The 27,789-nt window shown below is 39.7% G+C and overlaps 1 protein-coding gene and 1 long non-coding RNA gene across 2 annotated transcripts; one reads left to right on the top strand and one right to left on the bottom strand.

Annotated features, from left to right (window-relative positions):
* Positions 1-533: 533 nt before the first annotated feature.
* On the bottom strand, positions 534-17,505 carry LOC101943529 (uncharacterized). The gene is made up of 3 exons (XR_006172276.2): positions 17,073-17,505; positions 13,290-13,375; positions 534-1,345 (listed from the first exon to the last, which is right to left on the bottom strand). It is a non-coding gene; the product is annotated as an uncharacterized LOC101943529 (long non-coding RNA).
* A 214-nt stretch (positions 17,506-17,719) lies between these two features.
* F3 (coagulation factor III, tissue factor) lies at positions 17,720-26,976 on the top strand. The gene is made up of 6 exons (XM_005307545.5): positions 17,720-17,991; positions 19,285-19,399; positions 23,093-23,277; positions 23,754-23,935; positions 24,066-24,225; positions 25,959-26,976. The coding sequence occupies exons 1-6, from the start codon at positions 17,904-17,906 to the stop codon at positions 26,102-26,104; spliced, it is 876 nt and encodes a 291-aa protein (XP_005307602.2). The 5' UTR covers positions 17,720-17,903; the 3' UTR covers positions 26,105-26,976.
* The last annotated feature ends 813 nt before the right edge of the window (positions 26,977-27,789 follow it).

Below are 27,789 nucleotides of genomic sequence, written 5' to 3'. Positions count from 1 at the left end.
AACTCTCATTGAACTTTTAAACTAAATGTTCTCTGCAGAAGAAACGACAAAGCATTTGAAAGTACAATGATACACTGATGAAAGAACACAAGAATCAAAACTGGCAGAAGAGATTTATTTCAAGGTGGGGGGGACATAGTTTTGGAACTAACACTGGACAACAAGCCTGAACAAGAGTAGGATTGTGAGAAGCAGGAGTGTGAAAGGAGTTTTGAAATCTCATTAACCTCAAACTTACAGGAAAGGAATTCCAACCTCCTATTCAGTGACCATCCCTGACTGGAGTGGCAGCAACAGTATTAAGTCAATAATTTTTTTTTTTAAGAGTAAGGTCTCAAGTTCAAAAACAAAGTGTAAGATTCCTCTCCCCCCCATTTTGAGAGGTTTCAAATTCCAAGGCAACCACAGCCTTAGCTCAAACTTGTGTTTGATATGAGGATATAATGCCTGTGCCAAGCTTGCCTCCCTCAGGGCAAAAGGACAGAGGGAAGAAGGAGCCTTGTAAGATATCATATAAAATACAATGCAAGATATTATTTGCCATACAAGACTTTATTTGTTAGTTACAGGATTTAAAGGCTATTGAGAGTCAAACCATAGCATAACAAGGTTAAGTTGAATTTAATGTGCAGTGTATACTACTACAGAGTTTGTGCCTTTTAAAATAAGCATTTTAGGAAGTTATAGAGTCTGATCTTGTAAAAAAAAAAATAAAGTCAGTGATAACACTCTCATTGACTTCATTGAAAGCAAGACCAGGTTCATAATCCCCAATCTACTTATTCTGGACACTTTACCTACATTATTTATAATCAACACAACCTTTACCAAGCATAATATTTTAAAAAGATTAAGTAGCAAGTAAAGCAAGGGGCCACTGGAGCTGTTGCAGGTCACTAGCAAATAGATGTAATGTACATGCATGTGTTAAATGAAAACAAAAACCTTGCTGTTATCCTAGAGTTAATGTCTGAATACTCAGTATAATCCATGCTTTTATTGATCCATAGACACCTGAAAGCAGAAACAGTCTGAATTGCTTTTATTACAGTATTTTTCTTCCCACCTCTTAGTTTGCATTAGAGACTGAAAATACATCTGATAAGAATTAACCTTTAGACATGGGTGTATCTGCATATGAACCATTAGTACTACTCTTCGGTTAGGTACTTCAGTAGGTATGAAATGGGAGTGTCTGAGGTATAAATCCTTGCAGAATTATCATTTCTGTCCTCAGACAAATCTCCACAGCACTGTCCGCCTCTCAATCCCAAGGAGATTTCAGATGTAATGTAATGCTGTCTGTCACCGCTTATGTTGTTTTCCTCTGCATCTAGTGACCACCCTGCAAATGCAGTTTGGAGACAACAAAAATTGTCAGAATGGCTCCTGAAAAAGTGATTTTATGGGACTGGGAAAGCTGGAAGGCAATGTGGGAGTACAGGACCTCTGCCAGGTCTATTGGATTTCTTAATGGCAATTCACAGTACATTGTTGTAGTTAATAGTAACATGCTGAAATGATTCTGGATTTTTTTTTAAATTATAGTTATTCATTACTTCCACAGGTGTACACATGACTTTACAAACATATTAGAAGATGAGGCTTTTCTTCAAGCAGTTGACAGTCTAATCTAGATACATATACCCACATTAAATACCAACCACAAAAGTGGGAGCAGGTCGCTGAAGACAAACTTCATATTTTCCTTTTTATTGGGATCTTTATTGTAGAATCCCAGTTTTTACTAACAATGGGCATGAAGTTTGTGTATTTTAAGGGTTTCCTCTATCTTCTTGTTAATACATCCAATTCTTTGTATGGTTAGATAAAAAAAAATATTCCCTATCTAACCCAGTTATTTATATAGAAGGTTCTTTCCCTTCCATGCTGAGAGTTCTTTCCCTTCCATGCTGTGTGTTCTTTCCCTTCCATGCTGAGAGCTCCCTTCCACTCTGAGAGTTTATTGACAGTATACAGAGGGCCTGATCCTGCACCATTTAAATCCATGGGACCTTTGCCATTGGCTTCAGTGGAAACAGTACTAGGAACTAGATGATATTGAGATTGGCCATTTCCTCTTCTAAGTGTTCCTGGCAATATTGTCTAGTGCTCTGTGTGGTTTGATGGTGAAGATCGAGAGACAGAGCTCAGATGGCCAAAGCATAAGATTTTTAAAATCAGAGTTCAAACAGTACGAATAACAAACAGGTTCCAACTAACATCAGCTTTTCAACACAGCTTATAAATTTTACTTCCACACAGCTGCCTGTGTTTATCCGTTGGCACCATTATCTAAACACCACCAAGTAAATAATGTTGTTTATCAGCTATAGTGCCTGGAATGCAGACAGATCCACACAGTTATGCTTTTTAAAATTTAAAACATTCAACCTACGATGTTTTTTCCCTTTCCTGTGTCTACTTTATATCCTATTAAATACTTATTCTGAGGTCCAGAAGGAGATGAGAGGCCGACCAGTTGAAAGTCTCTGAGTAAAGATAAAAGGGGGACAGAAAATAGAGCGATGGCCTTGTAGGGTCTTCTATATACCACCAAATCAGAAAGTGGAGGTGGATGAGGCATACTTAGAACAAAGAACAGAAATATGCAAAACAAGACCTGGTACTTTGGGAGACTTTAACTACCCAGACATCTGTTGGAAAAGTAATACAGCAAAACAATTTTATTAAGTTATTTGAATGTACTGGGAACACCTTTGTTTAAAAAGTGAAGGAATTGTCTTCCACCTTCAGATTCACAACCAATTCATCCCTGTTGGTCAGGATCAAGTCTAAAATGGCTGTCCCTGTGGTTAGGACAGCCATTTTAGACTTGATCCTGACCAACAGGGATGAATTGGCTGTGAATCTGAAGGTGGAAGGCAATTTGGGTGGAAAGTGATCATGATTCTAAGGAAAGGAAGGAGTGAGCAGCAGAATAAGAACAGGGGACTTGGAAAAAAAGCAGACTTTAACAAACTAGAGAACTGGTAGTAAAGTCCCATGGAAAGAAAATCTAAGGGATAAAGGAGGTCAGGAGACCTGGCAATTTCTCAAGAAGACAATATTAAAGGCAGAACTGCAAATTATCCCGATGTGAAGGGAAGATAGGAAGAATAGTAAAAGGCCAATATAGCTCCATCAGTAGCTCTTTAATTACACCTCTACCCTGATATAACGCGACCCAATATAACATGAATTTGGATATAATGCGGTAAAGCAGCGCTCCGGGGGGGGGCGGGGCTGCACGCTCCGGCGGATCAAAGCAAGTTCAATATAACGTGGTTTCACCTATAATGCGGTAAGATTTTTTGCTCCCGAGGACAGCGTTATATTGGGGTAGAGGTGTACCTGAAAATCAAAAAGAATCCTATAAAGTGAAAACATGGACCAGTTGTAAAGAGGAGTACAAAAAATAGCACAACCATGCAGACACAAAATCAGAATAGCTGAAGTACAAAATAAATTACACCTAGCAAGGGACATAAAAAGGCAATAAGAAGAGATTCCTTAAATACATTTGGAGCAAAAGGAAAGAAAGTGTAAGGTCCTCTACTTAGAGCAGGGGGTCTCAAACTCAATTTACCTTAGAGTCAGTGGCAGTCCTCAAATCCTCCCAGCAGGCCAATAATGTCACTGAAGATGGTGTTCAGTAAAGAAACCGTTTATATTATATTTTTTATTTTCAATTTCTTAGAAATAATAAAACTGTCATACAACTTTATACAAGTCTTCACCTGCCAGAGAGTTTTTAGTGTTTGCCAGACACCTGACAATGCTTCAGCTCTGTCAGTTTGTTGATGTTTGGCCTCAGTGACTGAGCAGTTGAAACCTTCAGGATTGCAGCAAGGTGTGCATCAGATAGTTGTGTTCGGTATTTTGACTTGTTTATATTCATTGTGGAAAAAAGTGATGCATGGTTGACCAGCAACTAGTGATGGTATCTCTGTCCCTCTCCTCCAGCCAATGGGAGCTGCGGGGGGTGGTGCCTGCAGCAGACATTGCCAGCAACGTGTCTGCATGCATCTCTTTTCCGCGGGCCGCAGTGGGGTGGTTCTTGGGCTGCAGAGGCCCAAAGGCCGGGACTTTGAGACCCCTGACTTAAAGGGTAAAGGGAGCTAATAACTGATGACATCAAGAAAGCTGAGGCGTTTAATGTCTATTTTGCTTCAGTCTTCACTAAAAAAGATTAGTGATGACCAGATACTCAACACAATATTAACAAGGGGGAGAAGGAATACAAGCCAAAATATGGAAAGAACAGGTTAAAGAATATTTAGATAAATTAGATGTATTCAAGTTGGGCAGGGCCTGGTGAAATTCATAGATTCATAGATTCTAGGACTGGAAGGGACCTTGAGAGGTCATCGAGTCCAGTCCCCTGCCCGCATGGCAGGACCAAATACTGTCTAGACCATCCCTAATAGACATTTATCTAACCTACTCTTAAATATCTCCAGAGAGATGGAGATTCCACAACCTCCCTAGGCAATTTATGCGTGGGTACTTAAAGAACTAGCTGAAGCAATCTCAGAACCATTAGCAATTATCTTTTAGAACTTGTGGAGGATGGGTGAGTTGTCAGAGGACTGGAGAAGGGCAAACATAGTACTTACGTTTAAAAAAAAGGGTACAAAGTGTGGATTGGAGGAATTATAGATCAGTCAGCCTAACTGCAATACCTGGAAAGATACTGGAACAAATTAATAAACAATCAGTTTGTAAGGATCTAGAAGATGACAGGGTTATAAGGAATAGACAACATGGATTTGTCAAGAATAAATAATCCAAAATCAACCTAATTTTCTTCTTTGACACGGTTACTGATCTAGTGGATGAGGGCGGGGGTAGGGAAGCAATAGAAGTGATATATACTAATTTTTCAGTGTTTGGCCCCAGGCCTTACTTTACTGCACTCTAATCAAACCCTACTCTGAATACAGAATTAATTTTACCATGGCTTTTTCTGTGGCAGTCATCATACAGTATCTGTGTTTCACAAACATTAATTAATGTGAGGTGAGAGATGTTATCCCAATTTTTATTGATGGGAAGCTGAGGCAGAGAGATTATTAATTATTTGTATTACTGTAGCATTTAAGAGCCCTAATCATGGAACAGGACTCCATTGTGCTAGGTACTTTACAAACAGAGCAAAGACATAATCCCTGTCCCAAAGAGTTTACAGTCTAAGGTCAAAAGTGTCCACTAATTTTGGGTGCCCAATCTGAGAGACCTAGGACCTGAGTTTCTCCGAATGCTTAGCATTTTATAGCACTTTACATATTCAAAGAAAATCTGCCTATGATTTTGATTGCTCAGCAAGTTCTATCTTTCCACTCTGAAATAAGCTAATGGTATACATATAAAGTGATGGCACTTTCTGGGCCTGTTAAGTCTTTCAACTTTCACCCCCTTCTAATTTCTTTATAAGAAGGTTTTATGTGTTCCTTTGGGTGGAAGGGTGAATGCACTAAAGCCACTTCATATTTACAGTTGTTCCTCCAGTTGAAGAATGATTTAACTCGTACACAAAACCACCATTGATTTTACATTGGTTTAATTAGATAGTAACAGTTTTTGATAACTTTGTTAGGCTCTTTCAATTATATGCCTAGTATTTGGATATTGCTTTCTCTATTATTTAGAGGATTTTGTAAGTACACAAAGATATCAGAATATCTTCCTGTAAAAAAAAAAAATACAGCTGTCCTTATATCACTATTATCCCTAAACAAGGAAAAAAGCATATATAACCATATATAGACCTATGGCATTTAACATGTCACTATACTAACTCGCGTTGCTATGTTTGGTTTTCCAGAAAAAGCCCACTCACACGGATACAAGACTACTAACCCTCACCATATATTTACTTAGTAAGTTCACTGCAATGTAAATACAAAAACCTCACAACACAAACTGTAATCTGTCTCATAACGGTTCTTGCCATGAAAATTCTTTCCCACTACACAGAGAGCTTTCAGAATTAAACATTGCTTCCACTCTATTGTTTAGTCTATCAAATAAAAGATGCTGGATTGACAGGCCTGCTAATTTAAATCTTCTATTTATCCTCAAAACAGAAAAAGGATGACCAGCAGCAAGGTATTCTGATTCATGCAACTCATGTAAAATACCTCATCTCTGATCTGGAAGGCAATTTGCTCTACATCAGGGGTTCCCAAACTTGATTTGCAGCTTGTTCCGGGTAAGCCTGTGGCAGGTTGTGAGACACTTTGTTTACCTGAGTGTCCGCAGGTACAGCCACTTGCAGCTCCCAGTGGCCGTGGTTCGCCATTCGCAGCCAATGGAAGCTGCGGAAAGTGGCGCAGGGGTGGGCCACCGCTTCCTGCAGCTCCCATTGGCCGGGAACAGCAAACAGCGGCCACTGGGAGCTGCAAGCGGCTGTACCTGCGGACGCTCAGGTAAACAAAGCCTCTCATGGCCTGCCAAGGGCTTACCCTGAACAAGCCGTGAACCAAGTTTGGGAACCCCTGCTCTACATGTTTGTTTAATTCTTGACCTCTCTGCTGAGACTGCCAACAAAAAGGGCAACACTTGTGAAGTGAATAGCTATGCGTAATTGGAATAAGAGTTAGTAGGTTCTCTGGGCCACCAAACAGTTAAACAACAATTTATCTTTAAAACTAGTGAGCCACATTGTAAATAAAATACTCCATTTCCCATTATCAGTCCCCTGAGCCATATAGTCCCCGCCTATTGTCTCATACTTAACAAAAGTAAATTATAAACTAGAGTGTGCAATTGTGCTTGATTAGAGTTAGTCAAGCACGGACACAAACTACAATACTATGGTGGTAGATTCCTAAAGATTCACTTAATTACATTATAAAAGATTGAAGCAATATCACAAACCATTGTCTGGTATCAGAATTACAGAGTCATAGCTGGCTTGCATAATTATTGACGTATAGATGGCAAATCAAGATTAGAGGATTCTGAAAACTGCTTACATATTTTTGTCTTGTTTTCCATGCTAAACTGGAATGTCTGTGACACATTTTTTAGAATATAGGGCTTGGGTTTTGTGATCCTACTGGAGTGGTGAATGAGGAGTGAACTTTGGAAGTGGAGTAATTACTCCAGAATACAGTCACATTTATTCAGAATAGAATGTCCACTCAGGGGAGTTATACCAGCATAGCTGTAGCAGAATAATTATAGACTTTATCTTTAACCTATTCCATATCTGGGTGAGCAATTATAGACGTGTCTACAAAGTAAGATAAAGTCAAGTAACATCACAGAAATGAAACTTACTAGAAAACACCTCGTCTACATTTTGCTGGAGAATTTCAGCCGTTATATTTTTAGTTCTTATTAAATTACCACAAAAGACAGAGCTATGTTACAAGAGATTTAAACACTTCAATAGTCAAATCAAACAGAATGGGGTTTAGGTTGCTCTTTCGTACAATTCTCTGCTGTGGGTGTAATGGCAACCTGAGGACTGCATTAGCTCAGACTGAGACTTTGTGTCTTCAAGGTCAGACAATTAAATGGGTAAATTAGACAATCGTATCCATCCTTTTAAAAGCTCTGAATTGGGCTGTCAGTGTGTTTGTAGGAGTTACGTAAGCCACATACAGCATTAAAAACAAGCAGCCATCCCTTGTTTTAACAAGCATTAGAGAAAAATTTAATCTTTGTTAGCAACTGTAATTAATTAACCGGATGGATTAACCTATTATGGTTATCTGGTGGACAGGTTGAGTGCTAGGACTGGATTTAGCATTGAAGGAGAAACTGCCCTCAACTTACATACCTCCTTTTATCATCATTTACTATTTATATTACAGTAGTACCAAGAGGCCCCAGAGAGAATCAGAGACCCACTTTGCTAGATGCTGTACAAGCGCATACAAAGACACTGCTTGCACCAAGAACAGCTTACAATCTAAACTATATATATAATTTAGGACAGGTCAATTAAAGTGTAGATGTTAGTCACACTTAAAAAAAAATATGTTCCCTGTTTCCTTGGGGACATATGCTATTGCCCCTCTTCCCACATTTTCTCTTAAGGCCTGATCCAAAGTCAATTGAAGTCAATGGAAACATTGACAGTGGGCTTTGAATCCGGTTCTCAGACATGATGGACTGGGTAATAGGTATGTATTTTTTCTTTTTAAACTGTTAACACTTAGAGTTTTCAGAAGATTTCAGCCATTCTATACAATGGGGAAAAGCAGCAAAAAATTTTCACAAATATTTATCATTGAAAATTTTTGACAAACTTGAGTAACATAAAAACCTGAAAGCACAGTAGGCCTGATTCCAATCTCACTTTTCCTGTAAATTAGGAATAACTCCACTGAAGTGAATGGAGTTCCACTGTGTAAACTCAGAATAAATATGAGCAGACACACTGACTTTACAATGGCATCCCTCTACAACACAAGTCCAGCCACGTTAAGAAAATATCTAAAAATGACCAAGTATGGTTGTTCCATGGGTGTCTTTGTTGAAAGACTAGTCATTTAGGGACAAATTCTGCAACCGGAGGTGCAAAACAGATATAAAAGGAGTATATAGAAGATGCTATTCTGCTGTGTTGGTGTAATCCCTGGTGAAATGGCAGGACAAACTGCAATACAGTCTGAGTGATGGACCAGATTTACTGCACCAATGTGGCTAGCAAATCCCCAAAGGAAAACCACTCTGGGACAGAATACATGTTATAGTTTAGTTAGGCCAGTCACAGGAACCTAGACTCAGAAGGAAATTCACACCCCTTGCTGTTTCTTTCTAGATCCAAAATATCTGCTGTGCTTTGATGGCATTTCTTATTAGCAACTCAGGAGCTCCTGCCAGGTAACCAGTGGAGAGTTAGTCATGACACACTACAGCAGCTGTATATAGCAATACAAAGGAACCCTATTACTCATGGCAATATAGCTCTGGTATTACTATAGCCACTCCGGTTCATGGGCTATTCCTTCCCTGTGAATGTCCATTGGCTGGTGGCACAACTTTAAGCCTGGCAATGCATTTTGTTCCAAATGGTGACTTCTGTGACACTGGAAGCTTTGTTTGCTGCCATGAGCACTGGGGAAGAAAGTATTGTCCTACTGGTGGATTTTATAGTGAGCACAGGGGCTATTTTAGTGACATGATCCTACTAGTCACTTTTAGCTATGTGACTTTTCTTAAATGTATTAATCCCACACAGGCACATGCGCGCACACACATATCAAAACAGCCTAGTACTTCCTTTTTTCAAATAGGAAAAGGTTGAAAAGGTTTGAAAAGGTTTCCACAATCTTACATGTCAAACCAACTAAACAAGGAGCAGTTTCCAATTTCAACTGCCTGCCCCCCCGAATCCTACTTGTGCTGTTTCTGAGTAAAATATTTCAAAATAAAGGAAACCAAATTAAATGCATGAACATGTGTAAATATAAATCCCTTGACTTGCATCGGAAGAACAAGAAGGCAGCAAAAAGTGATAAAAGCATCACAGTTCACATCTGTATTGAGAAACCGATGAGAAGTCAGCAATTTTGAGTTAATCAGAGGAATGTTCATCAGTATGTTCAGTGTCTGAAACTGTCAGCAAAGTTTCTAAGGGTGCAGCTTCTCATGCTGAAATGCAGGGATGATTACTGTACCAACAGGAGACAAGAGCAAATCCAGACTAGAACAACCCCCACATAGTTTCTGCCTCTGGGAATGCCTGGCTTTAAACTACTAGAATAATAACGGATAATATCAGGCTATGTTTCCAAGATTAAAGTAATAGAGGATGAATTTTAAAAACGCAGTAACAGAAGTCACATTCTTGAGTAATCAGGAATTTATCTAACTGGCCTGCTGAGTTTAACGCTGTGTATGACCAATGAAAATACAACATAAAAGACCCTGTATTCATTCTGGGTGAAATTCACCCAGTGCGGAGGACTGGTACAAGTTGATTATTCAACTTTCTAGATATTTAAAGAGGTATCTGAAAAAATATTTTTATTTTTTGGGATTTCTCCTTTATCATAATAGTACTTCAATTTTTCCAGTGAGTTCAAACCCTGGTTATTTTGCTTTTTTTAATCAACGAGGAAGGATGATCTTGTGTAAAAGCAAAGGAATAGAAGTCAACAGGAAATCAAAATAAGAAGGACATGTAAAATGGAGATAATACTTCCATGTCACTGGGTGTTATGAGGCTAAATTAATTGATAGCTGCAAAGTGCTTGAATCCCCAGGTGGAAAGTGCTGCTAGTACAAAATCCCCCTCCCCCACAACACACACACACACACACTTTGTGATGTTTAAAATGGGTCTTTTCTGTTGGCAAATGGGTGGGAATTGGATAAGGAATTGATCTGTACAGTAATTTAGGACTATTTCAGCATTACTTACTAGTACTAAATACAGTTATATCCTCATTTGCCATACAGCCTTATATTAATCCAAAGTTAAAATTTTATAATGCTGGACAGTTCAAAAGACAGTGGAATGTGTATGCACATCTTTATAGGAATACTGTATCTGACAGCATTAGATCTGTGAATGAGATTTTAGGGTACAGTGTGTATTACATTACTATAGGTATGAATAGGTCAGAGTTGTTCCTTCAGAGTTGTTCCTCTTACACAACACTTTATTTGATTATGCTGCAACCTGCTGCAGTTAATTCAATAATATAAGATATATAAATTCATCTCACAATAATGTAGGTCATTAGGGTTTGTTAAATAAAGATTTGAGAAGCAGGGTGAAAGCAGCAGCCATCTGTAAATATTGTGAAAGTATTTCAGTATAAACTTCTTTTGGAGACAAAAAAAAAGGCTAAAGTAAAATTTGTACCCAGTATTTCAAGTCTTATTCATGAGAGTATGGCCATGTCTACACTACACATTTCTGCTGGCATAGCTATATTTGTCAAGGGTATGAAGAGGTGTGATCCTTGACCAACAAAGCTCTGTTGGCAAAAACTGTTAGTTTAGACGCAGTTTTACCAGCAAAACTAAGCTTTTGTCAGTACAGTTTACTTTGCTGGCAGTAGAGGCTGGAATAAGCTATACGAGTAAAAGCACAGTTTTGCCAGCTGCATGCATATGAGACACATTTTGTTGGTATAGCATACTGGTATAGTTATACAGGCAAAGTGCTCCTAGTGTAGAGAGCCTCTGATGGATATTGTATCCCTATGCAGTATCTTTGGGGACCATTATTGAATTTATGAATGGTTTACAATTGTGTTCTACTCCATGAGGGAGGGTTACTACAGCTCCTCCAGAAATTAAAACCAATGGGGAGTGATTACCTCTGGGACTAAAAGTACCACCCTCTGAGTTGGTTTGCATATACTGGTTCAAACTGGGTTTTGCAAAGATCAAGACACAAAGAAAGGGCTTTGGGTATAAGAGGCTGAGTTTAAACAGAATCAGGGGCTTCTTTTTGATTCAGCAAACAGGAAGGGCCTTATGCCCAAGGAAAGGCCTCAACACTTGCTGAAGGGGATGTTGACCTACCAGACTCCCCAGGTAGAAGAGGAAGTGATTTCTGGTATGTTTAGTAAGCTCGTAAATCCATTTAATGTCTTTTATATTTTTTCTGTATGCTTTTTTTATTCTGAATACATGTACACTGCTGAGAAAGAGATGTGTGGTAACTTATAAACTGCCAGCAATACGCTGGTCCTAGCCCTTGGAGAGAAAGCAAAGCACAGGCGTTCGCCTTTAGGTAGACTGGATGCCTGGGACATTGCTGTGTATGGCAGGGGACTATGGAGCCTCAAACTCCCATTCAGAAGGGAGTGGGATGTGGGTCCCGAGACAAGTGATGGCTAGAGACCTGACTGGGCACTCCTGGAATGGACAAAGGATGGAGGAATACCAATGCAGTTACCCTGAAACTGACAGACTCTATTAGTAGGATTATTCACACTAACTACTACTCAACAAGAGGAAAGGTTACAGAATTAGGAGCATTGCCTGTAGCACAGGTGAAGCTGAAATTGTGCAGGTGAAGTAGTATAGGCTCAGCCTTCTCAGGAAACTATGCTTTACAGTTGTGGTGTGCCAAAAGCAGAGAACAAATTTCATGTATCTTTGTTTAATATCTATTACAGTTATTCTAAGAGAAGGCCAAAGTGTTAAACACACTCGTTTAAGTGTTATAAAGATTTTGCATGGAAAACCGTTTCAAAGCCCCATCTGCCCTAGGTAATGTACCTATTACCATTACTGGTGTCAGTGTATGGATTCTATTTGTGTTAGTAATTTTGTATGAAGTTAGTGTACAAAGTGGATGGTGTTGAAACTGTTTTGCTCGCCACTGCCAGGTCTGTGCCATTTCCTCAGTGGCTGGTAGGGGAAACCAGGCCCGCCCTCTACTCCAGGCTCCAGCTCAGGGATCCTCTCTTCAGCAGCCAATGTCTGCACACAATCCTATACCTTGTGGCTTTCCCCCTGAACCTTTCCCACCTAACTAGCTATCCCCACTCTCTGGGTTTGTTAGCCACATGCCTCCCTTCTCTCAGGGATTGATTACAGACTACTTCCCTGCAATTCCCTCTGTGCTCTGCTCCTGGGCTTTATACAGGCCTCCAGCTGAACTTCATCTAATTAATCTCTGCTCCCTGGCTCCTCCAAGTGCAACCTGGGTAATTAATTGGCTTACCTAACCATCTTCGCCCCTGAAGGTCCTGTGCAGGGTGGACATCCTATCACAAGGCCAAACACATCTCTGGGCATATTAATACAAAAGATAATGATAATGCAACATAAATGGTCATTCTACGGAAGGAATGTGACCTGTCATTGACAAAAGTTGTCAATAAAGGTTTTCCTGTTGGTCCCACTCACCTGGTGTTGACTACATTCCACCAGGTCAGTCACACTTTTTCTAATGATGTGGGTGGTTTTGTCCCATCTATACTAACAGATAAACTGTTTTCAATATTAGTTGAGGGGAGACGGGGTCACTCTATGCTGATGATTGTCAAAAATGGGTCATTTTCCCACCACAGGCAGGGCCTAAGATTCAGTACCAGAGCCAGGATTTATTGGACTGAGGACATGATATTGAAATAGTGGCCTTGGTATCATTCCCTGTTCTCTTTGAGGTACAACCACTCCCTCAAATGAGACAGGAAAGGAGCAGCCCTAGTACCCCGCCAGAACACAGGGACTCAAATTCTATATGCCATTAGACAACAAGCAGTGAAAAGGGCAGTAGGGCAAAAGCTCCTTGTTTCCTTTCCCATCCACAGCCCTTCCCCTGCATAGCACTGTAAGGGTCAGGCAGAGTTTGTTCTCACATTTGTATGAAGTTTTACTTCAGTGTCTTCTCCTTCATATTCACAGTGAAAAGTCCGACTTCACATTTTTTCTACTGATTTCTGACCTGGGGAGTTATAAGACAGATATGTGTAAGATAGCACTCAAGTGATTTTTTTTCTACATAACTTAACATTAGAATTATCTTCTGAAATCAGTACGTCTGGTATGATAACTGCAGACTACTACTGCTTATATTATTACTTCCTGGAAATTTTACTGTCTGATCAATAATTTTCACAAAGCCTTCTCAAGAAGACAGATCTTTAGTGGTTCTGAGCACCCCTTGCTCCCACTGATTTCAAGAGGAGTTGCAGGTGCTTGGCCCATCAAGAATCGGGTGATAGATCTAAACTTATTTGCTAAACATTACAAAATGGCAAATAAAACCTCTACATCCTGGTTAATGGTTGAGCTTCCCCGAAATATGCAACACAGAATGAAAATCTGGAGTGTATACATGAGTATGCACCAGATTTCGCATACCTTCTACGTACTGAATAGCCTTCATTCCAATGTGAGCATGTAATAGGGCAAAAGGTCATCCTCCTGACCTAAGGGATGCAGCTCAGCTGTGAGTTATGGTAACTGTCTGTCTGTGTTTCATCCATACTTAAAAATATAGGGTGACATCCTAGCCCCATTGAAATCAATGGTAAAACTCTCATAGACTTAAGTCATTCAAAAACCGTGAGACAGGCTTAAAATCGTGAGATTTTAAAAAATATATTTGTGATTCTTATTTGCTCTTTGAGCCTTTAGGATACAGTCAGGTCACATTTTCAAGATTTTCTTTGTAAACCTGAGAGCTAGAAACATACTTCTTTTTTTTTAATGAAAACTGAGATTCCAGGAATGGGGCGGGGGGAAACCACTGCATTTTGCAAGGCTTCTGATAAAATTGCAGGAACTGGCAACTCTGTGAAATTTTTGCTTTTGCCTAAAAGCGGATGGCCTTTTGCAGCTTGCCTCACAGTAGACACAAAGGGTCAAAATTCTGGCCTGGCATGGGGGTTGCAAGGGCTGCAGGTCAGTACAGACCCTGGCATGCAGATGTGTGATAAATGTACAACTTTTAGTACATGGGGAAAACTTATGCCCTGACTTACATCATGGTCTACTCCACTAAAATAGAGGTAGAACTTGACCCAGTACATTATCTATGAATAGCTATTGTAGAGTATCCGTGTCAATGGAAGGTGTCCCTAAACTCTGACTGCCAGAAGCTGGGACTGGATGAAAGGAGATGTATCACTCGATAAATTGCCCTGTTCTGTTCAATCCTTCTGAAGTCTCTGGCACTGGCCACTGTCAGAAGACAAGATAATGGGCAAGATGAACCATTGGTCTGACCCAGTATGGCCATTCTTATGCTCTTACTTTCCATTCCTTATAGCAAAACTGTAAGGAAATTTAAATGGAAATAAAAGTTTAAGGGAGCATAAAAACTTCACATAAATGGCTCTTTTCTATAACCAAAGGAAAAAAATTTCTCCATATAAACTTCTCTTCAAATTAATACACAGACCGAAGAATTTACAAGGTTATAATCTTGTAATCAAAGAATTTATTGCAGAAGACAATCTAATCCCACATATAAAATAAGAATGTTATACAGAGTTAAAGAATGCAAGCTTTCTGCTGGAAAAGTGCAGCTGCATAATGGGATACAATGTTGAAATTTAATCTATAACAGGGAAGAAAAATTAGACTTTGTGTGGCTAGTGCTGATTAATAATTTTAAATTATGAGCTTTGTAAGCACCTTAAAATAGATTAGATGAATTATGATGCAACACAGGGGAGCTGAATTTAGCTTGGCCCTTAAATATTTATTTTTAAATTACAAAACAGAACTGACTGTTTAAAAGATTTTACATGCTGAGCCTGCAAGTAAAAGGCAATTAAAACTGAAATGTTTTGTAAACATATACAGACGCTGACCTCCTCTTTCTTCTCTCCTTCCTTTCCTCTCTCTCTCCCACAGACTCCAAGCATTAGACTGTCAAATTCAACTTTGATTACAGAGGAAGTCAGCTTCATACCATAAAATCTACATACCCTTTCTCATTTGATAGTATTTTCTATATATAGCATTGCTGCTATTTTACATTTTATTTGGCACTTTTCAGATCTCCAAATAAATACAGTACTGAAATGCCACAGCCAGAGGGGTCACTGCAAAATAGAGTAGGGTGGCATGCAGAAAGGGAAGTGCAACAGGATATCTAGTATCCGCATGCAGCATAAAGAACTTCTGTTTTTAAGGCTGAGTTAAAAAAAAAAAGTGAGGCAGAGAAGTAAACCGTCCTAGTCAGAAAGAGATGGAGAGAGGAGACGTCAGGACAATGTATTAGGAGGATGGATAGGCTTGTGGTTAGGGCTCTTGACTAGGACTCAGAAGATTTGGGTCCAATGAAACATGGTTACAGACTTCCTACATGATTTTGTACAAGTTACTTATCTTCTCAGCACCTCATCTGTAAAACTGGTATAATATGTTCCTCCTTTCCAGGGACATTATGAGACCAACTCCATACACACTTGAGAAGAATTCAAATACTATGGTGATGAGTGCTGTAGTGCTGTATACTTAAATATTTTTTAAAAAGTGGGGGAGGGGGAAGAAAATGTTGGTAGGACAGTTCCTGGAACCATCCATATCAGATTATCATCATGGGAAGGCATGAGAGTTTACACAGAAACAGGGATGCTGGAACTATTTGTATAGTGGGGGGTGCTGAAAGCCACTGAACCAAACTGTGACCTCTGTGGATGATGGAAACCCCTTCAAGCCAGGGGGTGCAGCAGGAACTCCAGCACCTATGCGCACAAGATTCTAATTTGCTGAATAAGAACAATTCCTCTAGTTTTTCTGGTATCTTATATGAGCAGGAAATTATTTCCAATAGATGGCAATAATGGTACACATTCACAAATTCATCCCAAGTAGGGTTTGTGCAAACCCCTGTGCTTGATCTCATGCAAAACATTTTTTCCAGTTTCGGAGGTGTTTTGGGGGTTTTCCAGATGGAGTTTATACCTCCTGAATGTTCAAGTCTGGGGTTTGAATGGACCAAAAGCACAACTCAGCCCAATTCACAGTTTTACCTGGTTTCAGATGTAAATTAAGTAAACCAATTATTTGTGTATATGTCACCTATAGCCACAAATCAGCCACATGCACTCAAGAAATCTGTCTCACCTGGCCAAAGTTTTGAATTTGTAATGAAGCATAAAAATTACCATCCTGGGGTTTGTTCCAAAGTTTCACACAGCTCTAATTACAAGGGGCCAATACTGGGAGATAAGAAAGAGTGGCAGATCTTTATACAGGTACAGATATGCACTACATGGATATATGGGAGGGGTGGCCAAACTGTAGCTCACAAGCCACATACTGTTGTAGTGTGGCTTGTGGAGCCCCCATCTCCACCTACTAGACTGCCCAGTGCAGGGGGGGGGGGGGGGTCCAGAGCTCTGTCAGGCACCTCCTGCAGGGCTAAAGACGTGAGCCCCGGCAGGTGCGCCCCAGCTCTTGAACTTCTGAAGATTGTCATATGCAGCTCAGAGGATCAGTAACTTTGGCTACCCCGCTAGATGGTGCAGAAAGGTGTTTCTACCACCTTGGAAATCCAGGTACTAAATAAAAGAGAGAACACTGCAAAAACAGGCCCATTTGAATTAACTTTCTCCCCTCTCCTTTCCAGTTTGAGACCCTACACCTGTTCCAACACCCCAGGGGCATATGGCCCCAGAACTGACCGGTATCAGATTCTTCAGAGGAAAGTTGAAAATGCTTTCATGCGCATGAGGAGGTTCCAGAATGTCTTCCTTTACCACCCCACCCCTTGGTAGGGCTAGCGGATGAACTGAACCACAATTTTGTGCCCCTCTCTAGAACGAAGGTGCTTGGGGTGGGGGGTGCCACCGAAGCACAGGCTACAGACTCCCGAGGTGCTCTCCCATCCTTCCTGAAGGGCTGGCCAGCGAGCCCATTCCCAGATGCTGCTCGGGTTAGAGTAGGGGAAAGGGTCAGACTAGGTCAGAAGAGCAGAGTTCCCCAGACTGTGCTGCCCGCTCTTCCGCCAGGCTAGGAAGAAATGGAAAGCGGGTCAGGGAGAAGCGTCTCCCCTCCCCCCGGCTCTCCCGAGGGTTTCACTTCTCTGCCGGCCTCTCTATTGCATCATACGCAGCAGTACGAGCAGCTTCCGCGGTTCAGCCCGCAGCAGCAGCAGCAGCGCCGGGGCCCAGCCATGGTCGCTGCCCCGGGGCCCCAGCCTCAGTCGCTCTGTCCCCTGGCGCCAGGCACCTGGCCTAGGGGAGCGGCTCTGAACTCCGCACCTCCGTGCGGCAGGCGCAGCAGCTGAATCACCGTCCGTGACTCATCCCCGAGCCCGCCCCGTCTGCTCCGCGCACCGCCCGGCTCCCCGGCCCTCGGCGGGGGCAGCGCAAGGCTATAAATAGGGTCAACCCCGCCTCCTGGGCAGATTTCGCTCCGGCAGCCACCGCTACGCTACAGGTACCTGCCTCGCATCGCTCAAGCCGGATCCCTGCTCCTTTCTCCGCTGCCGAGGACGCGACGCGACGCGAGGGATGGCGAGCGCTTTGGACGCCTTAGTAGCAGCCTGTGGCCGGGCGCTGCTCCTGGCCGCGCTGCTCTCCCAGCTGGACCCCTGCTCAGGTGAGTGCCGCTGCCCCGGGGCTGCGTGCCTTCGCGCCTCACCTGGTCGGGGCTGCCTGCTAGGCTGGCACCGGTCCCATGTTACTGTATGGAGCTGCCTCTCTGCGGCAGTGCCCAGCGGCGGTGGGGCGCCCCACGGACCAGTCTGCCTGCCCTGTGCCGGCCCGAGGGGCTGCCCGCCGCAGAGGATAAGGGGCACACCGAGATACCTGTGGGATGTGGGAGAGGAGGCTCTTAAACTTATTAATAATTATATGTGCTGGTCTGGTTACCGACCAACATTTGACTGGAATTATTTGGAGTTTCTTTTCAATATCGCCCGTTTGGACATCTCTAATTTTTGGCTATATGTTTAAAATATATATATATATATCAATTAGGTGATATTCACACAAGCAAACAAATAGATTATAAAACAATTCTAAACCAATTATTTCTATTTTATTGGCTAGTGTTGTATGTTTTTCACATACTTCTAGTTCTTTAAGTTGAATTTAGACTTCATTAAATTTGTGATTGGAAATGGTTGAAAATTAAGAAATTAATACTAGAGTAAACAATAATACAATATACATGCACTTATTTTTCTTTATAGTGTTCTGTGCATAAATAAAAATCAGTAAACACGTTTACATAAACATAACTATTTAACTGATTAGACACTTATAGGATGAAAATGTGCATTTATTTTGGTATGCAATTTGCTTGTCTGTGTGTGCTTTTTAAAAGAAAAAGGCAAATAATATGGCTGAGAATTCATCTGAATAAAAATCAGGAAATTCAGTTATTGGATTCCACAGCAACTATAACTATAGACGGATTTTACCTATACTGTATATGGTAAATATGAATGTCAAATATTATGCAAAATCTCACATTTCCTTCAAGTCTTTGCAAACTCTTTATAAAATGCTTGTGTTGGCTTAAAAGCAGAAAGAAACACTAGAAGCAAGCACAATTCTGAACTGTTCCTAGATGTATCAAATGGTCTTTCTGCACATTTGATTTGGTGGCCAGGGAAACAACTAGGCTGAATTACAAAAGATTCCGATCACGGAGGGGAAAAAGAGGAACTTTCTTCCCACGTTCAGCATTAAAGGAATTTCCCATGGCAGAAGTAAAATGAGTATGATTTCTGTGAATTATTTCTCACAAACAGAATTTTACTATAATCAGATACTTATAGAAATTTCACTTGTGCTAAATAGGGAATGTAATAAATTTAGAGCTCTACACAGTGTGACTCATCACAACTTTCTTTCTTTCTTTTTTTTTTTTTTTTTGTCTCTAAAGGTAATTCAGAACTGTCCACAGCAGTTAATATAACTTGGTCATCAATCAATTTCAAAACAATACTACAGTGGCAACCAGTGCCAACCAACTATGTCTATACAGTAAAAATATCTGGGTAAGTAGATATAATTGTAAGCACAAGTGCCTGGTGTACCCCTGCCCCTTCTCTCCATGCTCACTAGAGTGTAGTGAATGTCAATTTTAAAAAGACATTTGTGACTGAGGCAGAAAGAAGTGTAGTCATGGTAGAATATTTGAAATATCTTAAATCTATGAATGTAATGCAGAGTCCAAACATGAGAACTTTTAGGAAAGTTATCTCTATTTTGAGTTTTGGTTGCTTCCAAGTGCAGGTGTATCTGATTCCGGGCTTTGATTCTGCTCGTTCTAGAAATAAAACGTACAGATCTAGATCTTGATGCTGCAGTTTCAGTACAGGCCACCTGGTACTGAAAAATTTGGCCCAAAATATTTTGCACCAGTTTACACCCCTTCACGAAGACTGTGTAGAATTTGATCTTCTACATTTTAAAAAACACCATAGTTTTCATCTGTAAAACAATTCCCTCTTTTTAATGTTGAGAGAGAGAATTTGCAGAGATATGACTAATTTTATTCTAATTTAATGATTAATGCATTAGTTAAGTGGATCAGTATTACTTAATCTCGCTGGGTAACCTTAAAAAAATGACCTCTCCATCTAACTTCCTAGACTTACTCCAATTCATGGCTTATAACATTAATGTTAGACTTTTTCAAAACACTGGGCTAATAAAATCCAAGCACATATTAAGTGCTTAATTTTATTTTTTATTACAAAACTGACAAATATGAAATGCTCACTGTGCACACAGTCTATGAATTAACATGAAAACAATGACTGAACATGCCTCAAAGAGAAACTGCATTATTAACCGTCTGCACATTTTTTGGAAAGCATTGTACTTCAATAGTTTCTGGCATGTTCCCGTGTCTACAACTGGAGGCTAAATTTCATGAGCAATGGGTGAAATACCCAATAACGCTTGTGGATTTTTTTCTCTGTGCACATGGGGTGGGGTTAAACGTACTTTGCCATGTTCCTGATGCAGCCTTTATAAAATTAACATAAAAACAAATGTTTAAGCAGAATGGCATAATGAAGTGTGGTTTTCAACCTGTGTTCCACAGAACCCTGGGGGTCTGCAGACTGTCTTAAGATTTCTAAAGGGGTTCAGACCTCCATTTGAAATTTTTTAGGGGTCCACAAATAGAAAAAGGTTGAAAACTACGGGTATAATGTAACCTAAGGGCCCAAGCCTACAGACACAAATGGACATAGCCCCAATCCTGCACTGTGATCCAAGCACGTTTACTGCTGTACCCACACTGAGCCCCATCTATTTCAGTGGTACACCATATGAGTACAGCAGTCTGCTCACCTGACTTGCAGTGTAAGATCCAGACAGTATGGAGTTAGGCATTAAGCGGTTTAAAAAATCCTGCTAGATACTATTTTCATCTTTAGGTGCCTAAAGCTAGTCCTTTTAGTTTTATTTGGCTCTTTTGTAGGGCTAAATTCTCTTTGTATGTAATCTAACTGAATTGAATCTGATTGTTTGTGCAAGTAAAGCAAACAGGATTTGGTCCTAATTCAAGAATGTGTCTCAGAGATTTTCTTGCATGTAGATTCACAGGCAGAAGTGTCTTTAACACAATTAGTTTCAATTAATGATTCACAAGAAAGCTAAAAATAGTATTTTAGCTGATTTAGACTTCTAAAAGGATGGAATCTTTGCGAGAACTACTAAACAATGTAAATTTAAGTAACCTTTGTTACTTGCAAGGAATATATGTCAGATGGGTGTGGCCTATATAGTTGTTAATTTTTAAACTGAAGACCGCTGTACAAGGAGATTTGTTAGTAAGTATTGTAGATCTCCACAGCTGCGCTAATATGGACATAACTATTCTTAGCACAAGCACTGTTTTTGTTTGTTTTTCAAATCTTGGAGCCTTAATTTTTACAAATTATATACATAAATTAAGGGTCCAAAGATTTCAAAAACAGTGCTTGTGCTAAGAATAATTGTAGGGCATTGTGTCTCAAATAGGATTTAGTTTATGGGCATTTTTAAAAGGTTACTGTGCACAGGAGAGGTGGGATTTTTCATGGGCAGAGGAAAAAGATAAAGATAACGTAACTTTAAAAGTTTGTGTCCTTTTTTGCTTCCTTATTGTGGCTTTTAAAAAATCTGCAAAGATGGGTTATTGGTTTTTTTCCTGTTTATGAAGATCAGGTATTATCATCCCGGTCTCTTCTAGAGGACTCTGTAAACCACTTTGAAACTAATAGAATTATGACATCATAAGAAACTGAAATCTGAGTAAACTCCTATTTAATTAAAAATTCTGACAAACACATGGAGGAAAGCCCCTTTGTTAACATACACTCAACACTCCTGCCATTTCAACTGAACTATGTGAAAGCCCTCACACTTGTCCTTTGATTCTCCAGCAAAAACAGAGGAGGCCAGATTTGATATTTCTGCTTTTAAACATTAAAAAAACAAACAACATACAAGCTTAATTTTTTTGCTTCCTTTTTATATCATTGTGAAGCAAAAAGGGACAAAGACACTTTTTCCCCCTGTTTGCAAATAATCTTTAAAAAATCTGCTTGTTTTAATTTATGAAAAATATAGAAACTGCACCCCTCTTTGCCATTTAGACACCCAGAGAAGTTTGTCATTTTTTTGCAGTCAGTTGATTAATGTATCTGAACTGAAGTTTTTATTCCTGTATGACTAGTACTGATTATGTTACATGGTTTTAATTATGCCCATGCCCATACCCATATGCAGAATATCTAGTAAACGAGTGACAACATTAACTAGATTAGTTAATTGTCTCTTTTATGAACTATGGATAGTGTCCCTATCAGATCCCCCTCCTCCACATTCCTAGCAGTGCATTCAAGATAGTTAGAGGTTCTTTAGGACATATCTGGAAATGTATTATTGCTTTTGAGTAAAATTTTCAAAGGCTCTAAGTAACTTAAGAGCCTAAGTCCCATTATCTTTAGCAGGGCCGGCTCTGGCTTTTTTGCCACACCGGGCAAAAAAGCCTCCCGCCGCCCCCCGCCCGGGAGCGCAGCAGGGGAGGGCGTTGAGCCCAGCCGCAGCCCCGCTCTTCCCGGCCGGCCGGAGTGCTGGGAGGAGGGCGGAGAGCCTGGCCGGGGCCCCGCTCTTCCCGGCCGGCCGGAGCGCCAGAGGGAGGGCGGTGAGCCCGGCCACGGCGCCGCCCTCCAGGTGCCGCCCCAAGCACAAGCCGGCCCTGATCTTAGTCACTGAGGCATTTGTGAACATTTTGCCTCTTACCTCTTTCTATACAGATTTGAGGGGGGAAATGACCAGTGTCAAAATTATTCAGAGTGGCAATTTCCTGTTAACATATTTTCATGTCTGTAAATTTATCAAATCAAAACATACCCTGAAGAAAACATCTTTCCTTAATTATATATTGCATATTGACAGAAGGCAGGTAGATTGGTTCATTGTGAGTTAAATTTTAGTTGCTTGGTTCAACTTTTTAAACTATGAATCAAGCATATTTTCATAGTATGGATTTTTCCACTCAACTGCATAGACTATGGTTTACAGGTACAAGCATGATGTATTCAGAAGAAATTGTAAAAATTCTGGACTTTGACGATTACTGAGAACCATTTTATCCCAGGCATTGTATACTACATGCATGAATGTATGCATATGCATGAAACTTTGTTCAGAAAGTGTTGTATCAATATTTCATTCTTGGTTCCTTTCAGAATCAACTCAAACTGGGAAAAAGTGTGTGTCCACACAAAAGAAACAGAGTGTGATGTTACTGATAAACTGGAGAAGGTAAAAGACACCTATACGGTACACATAGTGTCTGAAATGCTTTCTGGGACAGAAAAGTTTGAGGAGCCGCCTTATGCAATCTCCCCAAAATTCACACCTTACAATCAGAGTAAGTAGGATTGCCTAGTAATAGTCTGTTATCACATCACTTTTTTTTTTATATCACCCCAATTAATTCAATGGGGCTTGGATTGAGCCTAGTTTTTCTGTTTAGGTTCTTGCTCTTGTGATGCTTGACCACCTTTTAGCTGTAACTGAAGTCTTTCCCACTGCAGGGGACTTCATAAGACCTCATGCACCACTTTATCTCTTAACACAGGATTTAAGTGGTGCCTAGAGCTTTGTGTGAGCCCCATGCACTATGTTGAAATTTTATTAATATGCATTGACTGTGCCAGTCACTGTGTTACATAGGCACTGTGTTTAAACCTGGTAAAGTAGAGAGATTGTGTGGGGAGTGTATTGTTGTGTTTTTTTTTTTTTTTTTTTTGAGGTGGTGGTAGAGAATGTTGTGTGAAAAGGATATTTGCCAATAAAGTTTTTCCTATGCAAGGAATTCTAAAAATGTTTTTATGTTTGCATTAGCTAAAATTGGAACACCAGGGATTCAAACTTATGAACTAACTGACTCCAAGCTGAAAGTGTTGGTTGAAGATCCACTTACACCATACAGATTTCCCAATAAAAGCTTTAAAAGTATCAGAGAGATTTTTAAAAATGACCTGGAATATACACTCTATTATTGGAAAGATCAAAGTACAGGAAAGGTAAGCCCTTATTTTAAACTTCCTATACCTCTAATTTTGTATGTTTTATAGTTACAAAACTTCTGTGCTATTAAGAGCCAAATCTTTTACAAAGAATGTCTTGAAAGTGTTTTTTTTTCTTTATACATAGAAAGAGGCAACGACAAAAAGTAATCAGTTTGAAATAAGCATTGACAAAGGGGAGAACTACTGCTTCTTTGTACAGGCAACTATTCTCTCTCGCAGAGAGAACCGCAAAAGTCAAGAAAGCAAGGTGAAGTGTACCAGTGATCAGATAAACGGTTTGGCTGGTACGTATCTGGTGAAACAAGTAAATAGACTGTTTGTTTGTTTTTCTTGCTGTCTCTTGCATTCCAACAAAAAAAAAATTCTCATTCTCTGTATGAAACATTGAGGTATACAAGTTTTATTGATTCTAGAACAAATGGCTTCCTGTTTAAATTACTATGGGCCGGTTTACCCCTCCCACATGGAAAACCCATGAGAAGAAATCTCCATGAGGTAATCATCACTGAGATTTCTACCATATCACAAAATTGCCATTGACTTCAGTAGGAGCTGAGTTAGGCCAACACTGAGCACTTTTGAACATCCCACCTTTGTCCACCATCCACAATTACCTGTTCACCTTAAAAAAAGTTTTTCCTCCTTTGGGTGTCCTGCATTGATGACTTTTCACTGAGATTTCAAATTGCCTCATCATTGGGCCTATATTTTTCTTGTTTCCCTTTTCTTGCCTTTGATAAATACTAGTTTACATATAATGAAATTTTCCCAACTAGTGGCCCAATAGTGAGTGCTTGCATAATGAAGCCTTTAGATATGCATGCCAGCAAACTATGTAAGACTTAAAGTCAGTAGGAGCTGTCCATATATCTGAATGAGGCTAACTCCTGCTTTTTTCCTGTGCTCTAGTCATTTTCTCAAGTGCAGGTGATCTTTTAAGGCAGGGGTTCTCAAACTGGGGGTCGGGACCCCTCAGAGGGTTGTGAGGTTATTACATGGGGGGTTGCGAGCTGTCAGCCTCCACCGCAAACCCCACTTTGCCTCCAGCATTCATAATGGTGTTAAATATATTTAAAAGTGTGTTTAATTTATTGGGGGGGAGGTCGCACTCAGAGGCTTGCTGTGTGAAAGGGGTCACCAGTACAAAAGTTTGAGAACCACTGTTTTAAGGTTTACTGTCCTTAAAGTTGTAGCGCCCATAATTTTAACTGTTTTCCCCAAATTGTGTAAATTAAAACTGTGTCCAACCAGGCAAATATATAAGCTCTTTATCAAACAATGAAGAGGTCAGTGAGGGAATGGCACTGGGAAGGAGTCTTATCCATTGTGCCCTTTGATAGTAGTTGCTTTGAGGGGAAGGGGAGGAGGGAGGGTGTGTGTATGTGTGTGGGGTTGTTTTTTGGTTGTGGGGTGTTTTTTGTTTGTTTTGTTTAAGCATTATCCTTCATTGGTATCAAGACAAACATTTTACTTAAAATACCGTATATCAGGTTGTCAGTCAGTGCTGTCAGCTCTCCCTTATGCTCCCTCCTCTTTCACAATAGGGAAATAATCTGTGCATTTTATATTAATAAGCAGAAACCTTTTCTTCTCCCAAACCTCATTGTCCTCTCCCTACCATCCAAAAAATACACCGTTCCCTCAATACAGAATTTTCAATGTGATATCACAAAATACTTGAGTTCAGTAAACTTTGTCTAAACCATTTTTGGTTTTGGCAGTTTAAAACCCTAGAATAAGTTTTTGTTAGTGTACAAAACTGTTGCACAAGCATGACATTTATAGCTATAACTGAGGGCCTGATCCTTTGAGGTTCAGAGTCCCTCATAGGAAGGGACTGGCTTCAAGGGGACCTGAATGGTTTTTGCACCTCATGGGAGGTATTCAATACCTTTGTAGGATTGGGACCCATGTTAGTTATGACATTAAGGTAAAGCAAATTACCACTATATAAAAATCTGTATGCACTGATGAGCTATTAATTCTTTGCTTGCTTTTTCTCTCTCCCCCCAACCAGCGTATGGAACTGAAGTGATTATTATCATAGCAGCTGTAGCCATTGTAATCCTCATTGCAATCATTGGCTTGTCTGTGACCCTGTATAAATGCAAGAAAACAAGAGCTGCAAAGGAAAAAGAAACCATGCCACTTACTGATGTTTAGGAAAAACATAAGAAGTGCCTTTTCTTACTACTTCAAATGCTGCTGCATTCCCAGACAAACACTTATGGTACTTGTGGGGAAAAAACTACTGTCTCTAAATATTATTAACCTTTACTTAAGTGTAAAGGAACACTTCCTGTTTCTGTGAAACTTTTTTTTACATTTAAAGCAAAAAACACTACTTTTTAAACCCTGTTTTGTTTTGATTTTAACAATGTTAGTAAACTGATGAAATGTTAGCTCACAGATATGAAAACACTACTCTTCCTTCTGCACTTTTTGGATAAGTCAATTTTAAATTGGTTATTCTGTATATCAGTTGATATAGGTTATCAAAACTAAATAAATGACTGTCTATATGACATCCTAACAAGTTCACTTGTGAGGTAGTGAGAGTACCATATCAAAAATTTAACATATTTAAAACCATAATACAACAGATCCAAACTAACAGTCATTTTCAGAAGAGGAACCTGTTATCAATATGAGACAGAATTACTCGTCTAACCTTTTAAATATACTTTAGACAACTCCAAGTAGTAAACTTAGTAATTTGCAATATTTGCAATTCATTTGAATCAATAGGTAACTAATTTCCTGCACATACTCAATAGGAAGTAGAATTTATCATTTATATTTTATACTGATGATTAAACACTTGAGAGATCACTATTTTATTTTTATAATGGGATGTCTATATAAATTAACTACTTAGGTGATGTGATTTGGAGGTGGTTCCTACTACTATAATTTTTAATATATTTATGATGTTTATAAATGGGAATAATTTTTATATTGGTATATTTGTATATATTGTGGTAACTTATTTATTATACTTTCTTACTGAAATAAAGGTGAATGGGAAAACAAAAGACTCATTCTTGCAGAGCACTGTTCATTCTAGAAATAAAGTTAAACATGGATCTAAGAAATAATGTGGAGCAGAGCTTGGCCTCTTTTAGAAACTCAGGCCCCAGATTATTGCTTTGTAAAACAGAACATCCAGTCAGCTACCCTGTGGGGGAGGGGGGCGGGGGGGACACCATGTGAGAAGACACAACTCTTGAACTGGACAAAAAGTCATAAAGTGTCCTAGGTTGCTCTTACTTTTGCATTAATTCCTGAGTAATCCCACTTCATATGTTACTAGTGTAGCCTGGCTTGCTGTATCATCTCCAGAGATTTAAAAATATATACTGTAGTTCTGTTTAGTGCTCTTCAGCTGTTGATCTCAAAGCATTTTAACTTCCCTAAGGAACAGTCCTGTTGAATTTATTAGGGAATGAATACCATCTTGAATTTTTATAATGTCCCAATCCATTACATTCTATAAACGTTTAGAGCAATTTATATAGAACTCTATTAGTATAATCTCTATTGCATTATACAGGACTTGCTATAAGAAGGTAAAATACTGTAAATATTTGTATGCCTGTTCTACAGATGAGGTAGCAGAGTCTGAGATGTTTCATAACTGGCCTAAGGCAAAGCAGCAACCTAGTGGAGCCAGGAATAAAAGCCAGTTTTCCTAGTTCTGACTCCTGTACTCTAGCCCAGTGGTGCACAGACTGGGGTGGCATATATAATCAGAGTTCACCCCTCACTTCTAGTATAGCAAACTCAGCTCTTTGCAGTGGGAAAGTCTGCTGCTGAGAGGCATCAAATGAAAATAATGTGATTATGAG

The sequence above is a fragment of the Chrysemys picta genome, chromosome 8 (genome assembly GCF_011386835.1).
Source record: "Chrysemys picta bellii isolate R12L10 chromosome 8, ASM1138683v2, whole genome shotgun sequence".
Classification (NCBI taxonomy): Eukaryota; Metazoa; Chordata; order Testudines; family Emydidae; genus Chrysemys; species Chrysemys picta.
Note: the sequence above shows the minus strand (reverse complement) of the source record. Positions and strands in the feature narration are given on the sequence as shown.

Excerpts from the sequence above, each read along its gene's own strand:
- F3 (XM_005307545.5), top strand. The coding sequence starts at position 17,904 with ATGGCGAGCGCTTTGGACGCCTTAGTAGCAGCCTGTGGCCGGGCGCTG. Across the intron at positions 23,278-23,753 it reads ATTCACACCTTACAATCAGA|CTAAAATTGGAACACCAGGG; the intron begins GTAAGTAGGATT and ends TGTTTGCATTAG. Across the intron at positions 24,226-25,958 it reads TCAGATAAACGGTTTGGCTG|CGTATGGAACTGAAGTGATT; the intron begins GTACGTATCTGG and ends CCCCCCAACCAG.